At 41.3% G+C, this 8853-nt stretch overlaps 1 protein-coding gene across 1 annotated transcript in view; it reads right to left on the reverse strand.

Annotated features, from left to right (window-relative positions):
• The window catches only part of ascc3 (activating signal cointegrator 1 complex subunit 3), a gene marked incomplete at its 5' end in the record, with an annotated part of 74205 nt that extends 66993 nt beyond the window's left edge, over positions 1-7212 (reverse strand). Inside the window, 2 exon segments of the mRNA XM_024262287.1 lie at positions 860-1010; positions 7078-7212. Of these exon segments, the coding sequence (XP_024118055.1) occupies positions 860-1010; positions 7078-7167 (241 nt within the window).
• Between the last annotated feature and the right edge of the window lie 1641 nt (positions 7213-8853).

Genomic DNA, 8853 nt, shown 5'->3' on the forward strand with positions numbered 1-8853 from the left:
GTCTGCGGCCCGGTACCGGGCCGCGGCCCGGTGGTTGGGGACCACTGCTGTAGGTGACAACAAGGTGTTGGTAGAATATGGTGAAACATTGTTATTAGGCGAACATTTCTGCTTCAACAAAAACATAAAACTCAAATTGGTCTTTAATTGCAATTAAATTCAATTTAAAGTGGTACACAGGTCACATATTTCTAAGTCTAAACTATCACGTATCTACCCTAGCATCAGTCCTTATTGTGACAAATGTAAAACCGGTGAGGCCACTCTCATCCACATGTACTGGTCTTGCCCAGTCCTCAGCAGGTTCTGGAGAAAGGTGTTTCAAAGCCTTTCTTGGACACTCAAAGTTACACTTCAGCCGAACCCTATAACCGCTCTGTTTGGGCTTGTGGGGGAGGAGGTGTTTTTAACTAGAGAAAAACGTCAAACTTTGTCCTTTGCCTCCCTCATGGCCAGATGGGCCATTCTCTCTAGATGGAAGGGTTCTGTCCCACCAACCCATAAACAATGGTTGACAGATATGTCATGTCTACAACTTGAGAAAATCAGATTCTCCCTTAACCACAAAAGCAAGAGTTTTCAGGCGATGTGGGGCCCTTTTCTGGAATCATACAAGCAGATTTGGGAACGGAACGAACAAAATGCCTCACCATGTTAAACTGAGATGAACCTACATCTGTGTATATGGCACTGTAGTTGACTGGCAGTGACAGAGGGGTGGGGGGGAACACTACTACTGTTGTTGTTATTGTGCATTGTTGTGTCTCTGTTTTGTACACAAGAAAATCATAATAAAAACATTTTGGACTTAATTGCAATTAAGCTTTCAAACCAGCTTTTAGATTGAGGAGCTCCTTACCAATCAGGCTGGCTGCATGAAGGAGATTCTTCAGTTCTTGCCTGGCAGCTTGCACTTTGGATCTGTCCTGATGCTCTGTGCAGAACCAGGAAATCTTCTGCCAACTTAGACCCTCCTTGGAAAACAGCTGCTGTTTCTTCAGACGTTTTTCCTGCCATGAGTCACACAGAAATGCAACAGCATTAAAAGAAATAACCTATTTTTTTGGCAGGAGCCCACAGCCACACAATTTATCAGGGGCATTCATTTGTAAAAGTAAAATGCATATGAAATGAAGTTTTCATACTCTGGAGTTTATATTTTTCAATGAGCTGGATTCGTTTTCTGTCTTTTTGCAGGCAAATACAAAAGGAAAAGAACAGAATGCATCTTACATTAAAAGTAAACTCCGTCAGACTGTGAAAGTTTTTACCAATTTAACAAACTAGAAACTAACCCATCTTTGAGTGTGAACAAAAAGACATGTTATTACAAAGTTATTACACTATTTTCAAATGTAAAGTAATTAACATGAATCAAGTATCACTAATCAAAAGTGTGTGCTGATTATTTTCATTAGCAAGTCTTTTTTTTTTTTTTTACATAAAACATCACACTTTAGGAATCCAAGTGGAGTAAAATGCCCAAGGTTGAATGTTCTTCCTTTTGCTGCATACAGCCGCCCTTCTGCTTTGAACAGTAGTTTTTACAGAGCCTGCAGACTTGGTTTATCAGGTCTGATATCACAGCAAAGTGAGTTGATCTGGAGTTGTCTGAAGGTCTGAACTCTCTGCTGAGAATCTGGGTCAAAGTGGATTTTTGGAGTTGGTGCTGGAACGCAGACGCCATATTTTTATATCATCATATTCAACTGTTATTTCGCTCCTTTCAATTGCTCAGACCAGGTATCACCAAATGGCGGACCGCGGCCCACATCCGGACTGACGGACTTTTTTCTCCGGACCCATGAGCTGGTATCCCTGGCTGTGGGGAAAAAATTTGCACTCGGCAAGAAAATATAATTAAATTTTTTACTTTTTTGCAAAAACAATATGGTCCTTGCAGTCAGTAGACTGCTGCAGCGGGCCATAATAATAGAAATCAGTGGGCAGACATGTGTAGACAATAACAGGCGCAAAAACTAAAACAGTGATTATGACAGTTGTCATCATTTATGCACTGCATGATGCACTTCGGAGCATCGAGCAGCAGGTTACGGGAGGAGCGAAACGTGTGGCCCGGCAACCACTAATAATAAACTTTAACTTGATTCACCGCTGAGGTTTTACCGGGGTGCTGATGTAGTATTTTTTCATGGCCCAGCTTGATCAGGTGTCATTATCCACACTGGGCAATAAAAAAAGGGACAAAGACAGGTGGAGCAGAGAAGATGCAAAGAAATGGAGGAAAAGAAGAAACAGACAAATAGAACTGAAAACAAAGGAATGGTGATATTAACATACAGAGGAATAACGGAACGCATCCAAAGGGCCATGAAAAAACACCACATCAGCACCCCGGTAAAACCGCACAAAAAACTTAAGACAACTCCTGGTACATCCTAAAGACAAGATCGAGCAAAACAACAAGTGCAATGTCATTTACGAAATACCATGTCAATCATGCAACAAAGCTTATATTGGAGAAACGGGACGAAAATTCATCACAAGAAAAACGGAACACAGGAAGGAATGCGAAAAGGAAACGGAAAAAAGACTAACAAGAGCAGCACGACAACAGGCATCGCAGGAAAACATGAAATCTGCAATAACAGACCACTGCAAACAAGAAAACCATCTCATGGACTGGGAAAAGGCCAAAGTCATCCGCACTGAAGAAAACAGACATCAAAGATGGATCATGGAGGCAGTGGAGATCAGAAAGCAAGCCCAGACCACCTTGAACAGGAATTAGGGGGCACTTCTGCTCTCCCATACTTGGAGCAACATCCTCCAGCAGCGAGCCGGACAGCGGGGGGTGGAGTCACCTGTCAGACTTTGACTAGCTCCGCTAGCTTCTGTGCTAGCTTTAGCTGCCTGAGGCCTAGCTCTGTATTTGAGATGAAATCCAGTGAGAATGACATTATTCATTCTTGCTTATTGTTCCACGTTGTCAACTTTTCTCTCCAGGAGGTCAAACCGATGATCTCGTTGCTCATTCCTCTCTTTTTCACGTCTGGTCTCTTCCATGAGTTTAGTGAGAGGAGTTTTTTTTTTTTCTTAACTCGATTTTAACCACTTCTGACATTACATTAAATTAAGAGGCCTTATGTGTTTTATCAACCCTCCATCATGCACATGTCAGGAGACTGAGTGAAATGATGGTCATTAATACGTTCATTATAACACATACCACCCCCCCCCCGGTCCACAGCCACAAAAGGGTTGGTGACCACTGCCTTAGAGCACCTGGTTCTAGACCAGCTAAGACCCATGGTCAGGACCTTGACCCCCCACAATTTGCTTACCAGCCCCACTGGGAGCAGAGGATGCCATTAACTTTATGATGGACAAGCTGTACACCCATCTAGGGCTGCCACAAACGATTATTTCAATAGTCGACTAATCTCCGGTTATTTTTTTCGATTAGTCGACTAATCGGTTCGTGCGGCGACTGGATGTAAAACATTCATCTCAACCATCATTACCTTTAAACTTGAGGTTTTTAAGCTATGTTCTAACTAAAATAAAGACAATAGTTTACTAAATGCCGCGGCAGTAATGACAGCCGCGGCAGCACTAGCTGTGTTAGCGCCAATGTTAGCTTAGCTAGACGAAGCTCTCTGTTCAGCGTGATCAAACTCAGTCACAACAAGCTTCATCTTCAGGTGACGAAGATGTGTGACAAAGAGAATGGGAGACCCGGGATTAGAAAGCACAAACTGTAGTTTTAAGATCAAAACGAGGGAAAAAAAACAACAAAAAACGACGCTTGGACGACCAAATTATTCGTCTACTATTTTAATAATTGATTAGTCATCGATTAGTCGAATAATCGTGGCAGCCATACACCCATCTGGATCAGCTGGCCACCGCTGCAAGGATCCTGTTTTTCAAATTTCTCCAGTTCAATACAATGAGAACAATTCTTCAAGTTGGTGGAGATGCAGGTTGGCGCCCTTCTTGTAAATGGTAAATGGCGTATACTTGCATAGCGCTTTCTACCGTCCTCGAAGGCCCAAAGAGCTTTACAGTCACAGACCAATTCAAACACACATTTACACACTGATGGTGGCTCTTGTGCTCTGGGTCAAAGACTAGTGACTACCTGACCGGGAGAATGCAGTATGTGCAGCTGCTTGGCTGTGTGTCAAACATAGTGGTCAGTAACACTGGGGAACCTCCAGGAACAGTCCTCTCTCTCCCTTCCTCTTCACCTTTTACACCACAGACTTCAGTCACTTTCTGGTCAGAGTCCTGTCCCCTGCAGAAGTTTTCAGATTACTCAGCGTTATTTTGTTGCATCAGCGAAGGAGAGGGGTCTGAGTACAGAAGTTTCCTTGGTGACTTTGCCTCATGGTGTGAGCAGAACCATCCGCAGCTAAATATTACCAAAACTAAGGAACTTGTGGTGAACCTGAAGAGGATCAGGTCTCCAGTAACCTCTGTTTCCATTCAGGGGTCAATGTGGACACTGTGTACAAGTACCTGGGAGTCTACATCAACAACAACAAACTGGACCAGGGTTGGACCACTGATGCCCTGTATAAAAAGGGTCAGAGCCGGCTCTACTTCCTGAAGAGGCTCAGGTCATTCAACATCTGACAAACTATGATGAGAATGTTTTATAAGTCTGTGGTCTCCAGCACCATCTTGTTTGCGTTTGCAACCCTCAGTCTGTTGCCCCAGAACATCCCAGCAAACAAGTAGAATAAACTGATTTGCAAAGCAGGCGACATAGCGGGAGTGAAAGTTGACTCCTTAGAAACATTAATGGAGAGAAGGATGCTTAAGAAGCTGCGAAGCATCCTGGATAACTCCACCCATCTCCTCTATCTGCTCCAAGACCAGTACAAGTAACCCACACTCAGAAAAGACTAAGACCCCCCCATAATAAGAACTGAGCGAAACAGAAAGTACTTCCTTCCTGTGTCAATAAAACTCTTTGGCCCAATCCAAATCCTTCCCTTTTCCCTTCTCCTTCATTTGGCGTACCAAATGGAGAATTCTGAAAGAAATAGTGCCTTATTTTTCTGACATCAATTCCGTTCATTCTAGCAGACCGTTCAATAATCACTGGTCTGCTAGCGTTAGTGAGGAGCTTCCACCTCTTAGTCGACTTGATTACTGTAACAGTGTTTTAACAGGACTACCAAAAAAATCCATCAGGAAACTGCAGCTTATTCAGAACTCTGCTGCTCGGGTTCTCACAAGGACCAAGAAAGTAGACCACATCAGTCCAGTTCTGAGGTCTTTACACTGGTTACCTGTCTGTCAGAGGATAGACTTCAAAGTTCTGTTACTGGTTTATAAAGCTTTGAATGGTTTAGCACCAAAATACATGACTGACCTCCTGACCCAGTATGTACCAGCCAGACCTCTCCGGTCATCTGGATCCGGTCTTTTATCAGTTCCTAGAGTCAGAACTAAACATGGAGAAGCTGCATTCAGCTTCTATGCACCACAGATCTGGAATAGACTTCCAGAAAACATTAGATCTGCTGAAACACTCAGTGTATTTGAATCCAGGTTAAAGACTCACCTGTTCTCAGCTGCATTTGATTAATATTTATTCAAACGTTTACGTCCGCACTGTTTATCTATGCTTGTTTTAAATTAAAATCTTTTTACTTTCTTTTAATTTTATTTTAATGATCACATTTTACTATTTCTTTTGATTGTTTCTTTTAATGTTTTATGTAAAGCACTTTGAATTGTCTCGGTACATGAAATGTGCTATACAAATAAACTTGCCTTTGTTCTTGCCAAAAACATGGCTGTGCAACAATCATTTAGTCTTGAACACCCAGAAAACTGAGACATTGATTTTTGCCCCAGAAAATAAAATTCCTTCCATTAGACAACACCTCAGGTCTCTGAGCTCTTCTGTCCAGTCAACTCTAAGAAATCTTGGGGTGTTGATCGATAAGTCCATGACCCTGGAAGGCCACTCAAAACAGAACTTTTTATCATCTAAGAAATGTGGCAAAATTAAAAAGTATCTTGTCTCAATCAGATCCAGAAACTATTATTCACGCTTTTATTTCTTCTCGTTTAGATTACTGTAATTCTCTTTTTACCTGTTTTAACAAACGTTCACTAAAGCGTCTTCAGCTTGTCCAAAACTCTGCAGCAAGGCTTTTAACAGGAACCAGTAAACTGACACATCACTCCACTACCGTCTGCTTTATATTGACTACCCATTAAATTCTGAATTGATTTGAAAATTTTACTTTTACTTTTTAGAGCCTTGCACAGTCAAGTTATAGCGTATATCTCTGACCTTTTAACCCCGTATTCAGCCAGATCCTTGAGGTCTTCCAACCAAAATCTATTAAGCATTCCAAATGCCCACTTTAAGACTAGATGAGATGTCTCCTTCCAAGCTGTTGCTCCTCGTCTTTGGAACTCCCTCCCACTGCCATTGCGTCAGATCAACACCGCTGAGTGTTTTAAATCCCAGGTCAAGACATTTTTATTCAGGAGAGCTTTTAGTTGGTTTTAGTCCTTATTTTACTGTTTTATTAAGTTTTACTGTGTTTTGTTGTTATACTGTTGGTTTTATTACTTCTCTGTGCTTTGATTTGATTTTTGTGCTCATTTTGTGAAGCACTTTGTGATCCTTTCTGCAAAAAGTGCTATAGAAATAAAGATATTCTATTCTATTCTAAATGGAGGGGAATGGAAAAGGGAAGAATTCGGATTGGGCCTTTAACTCCTCGATATAAAACGGGCGTATCTCACAAAGCAAAGTGACAGTTCGGTATACCTTTGTTACACATCGACATTTCGAACGCAACAAACAGGTACTTGACTGTATTGTAAATAGCTGTCTTGATTTAGTCTTAATCTGACTGTGTTGTAAACTTAGTGAATGGAGCTCTGAATTCCCCCTGGGGATAATTAAAGTATTCTGATTCTGATGTTACCTGTGTAAGCATTCATGACTACATGTAGATTATATCCATATTTCAAAATCAAATCAACAAAAGAAAAGTCTTTTCTTAGTCAAATTCTTAATAATGATTTAATCAAAGAAGCAAATATTTGGCATTAAGTGTGTTAGGTGTGAGGCGTCACCTTCAAATCAAGGAGCTGCTCAGAAAGATCCTCCTTCCTGCTGACATTGGAGAAGGACCGAAGGGCCCCTGTAAGTCTAGGAGGAGACATGGTTTTCTGTCACTCTCCTTTTGACAATGATTACTGCTGTCCACACTGGAAAAAAAAGAGAACAAGTTTCCATCAACTCAATGGCTTACGTATCTTAACAGCCAAATGACTAAGCAAAATTCTGTATGACAACAGCACCATAAGCAAAAATAAAATTGGGATGTCCATGGCAGACATAAAATCCTGTCCACCTTTGTCCACATTTGTCATGGAAGGAATCACATATCAATATGTGGTTGGAGTCATCTGGAGCCCAAAGAGAGCGGAAGTGTTAAGGGACCAAATGTGTCCAGTTCGAATGTGCCCTTGGTAATCTGTGAACTGAGCAAGCAGCACGAGAAGAGAAACTCTGAAAGGCAGTTTGGGAAGAAACCTCCGGGTGGGGGGTGGAGGGGGGCAAAGTCACTTCCGTCTCATATTGTTTAAAACAGCAAGGTTACAAGAACTTCAATGAATACTGCTTGTTTGATTATGAAGCTAATTATCATTTTATTCTTCTAATCTGTGCTGATGCTAGCATTAGCTATGAGATGTGGAGCTGCAGAATATTTTTTCTCACCAGTTAAAAGTTTCCTAAATTTCCATTCTCACATTATCATTGTAAACAGATCAAAAGTCAGGCAATTCCATCGTGTCTGACATTAAAGTCAAACTTATGACTGTTGTAATGTTTTCTACTGCGGTTAGTGAGCTGCTTTTAGCTCAGCCGTGGTTCTAACTTCTTCAGGGACAAAATCAAAAAAATTAGACAAACAATTGTTTCATCAACTACAAGTTCAGGATATGAACCCTATCCACTAGAAACCAGTATAAACCCAATGGCTCAGTTTCAACCCATAAACAGTAAAGAACTGCAGGACATTTTATGTCAGCTGAACTCCTCCTCCCCTCTGGATATTTTACCCACAAGCTTTTTCAAAAAAGTTTCAAAGATCCTGGAACCAGCCCTGCTCCAGATTGTCAACTTGTCATTAACATCTGGTGTTTTCCCAGAACCACTGAAAACAGCTGTAATCAAACCTCTCCTAAAAAAGGACAGTCTAGACAAAACTCAAATGAACAACTACAGACCGATATCAAACCTGCCATTTTTAAGTAAGATCATTGAAAAAGCTGTTTTCCATCAGTTAAATGAATTCCTAATAAATAACAACTGCTATGATGTCTTCCAGTCCGGCTTCAGACAGAACCACAGCACTGAAACGGCTCTGACCAAAGTGACTAATGACATACGTTTGAATACAGACAGTGGAAATATGTCAGTGCTAGTTTTACTGGATCTCAGTGCTGCGTTTGATACAGTCGACCACGCAATACTACTCAGACGACTGGAAAACTGGGTGGGTCTCACTGGGCCGGTACTAAACTGGTTCAAAACGTACTTAGAAAACAGGAAATATTTTGTGTCAATTGGTAACTTCACTTCTGAGCCAATAGAAATTACATGTGGAGTGCCCCAAGGCTCCATCCTGGGACCACTTCTATTTAACATCTACATGCTCCCACTGGCCCAGGTTATAAAGAACAACAACATTAGTTACCATAGCTATGCAGATGACACACAGATATATATTAGACTGACACCAGGAGACCGAGGCCCTGTACAGGCTCTTGGTAAATGCATTGAGGACATTAATGACTGGATGTGTCACAACTTACTTCAATTAAACAAAAACAAAACTGAGG

Source organism: Oryzias melastigma, unplaced genomic scaffold (assembly GCF_002922805.2).
Source record: "Oryzias melastigma strain HK-1 unplaced genomic scaffold, ASM292280v2 sc00247, whole genome shotgun sequence".
Taxonomy (NCBI): domain Eukaryota; kingdom Metazoa; phylum Chordata; class Actinopteri; order Beloniformes; family Adrianichthyidae; genus Oryzias; species Oryzias melastigma.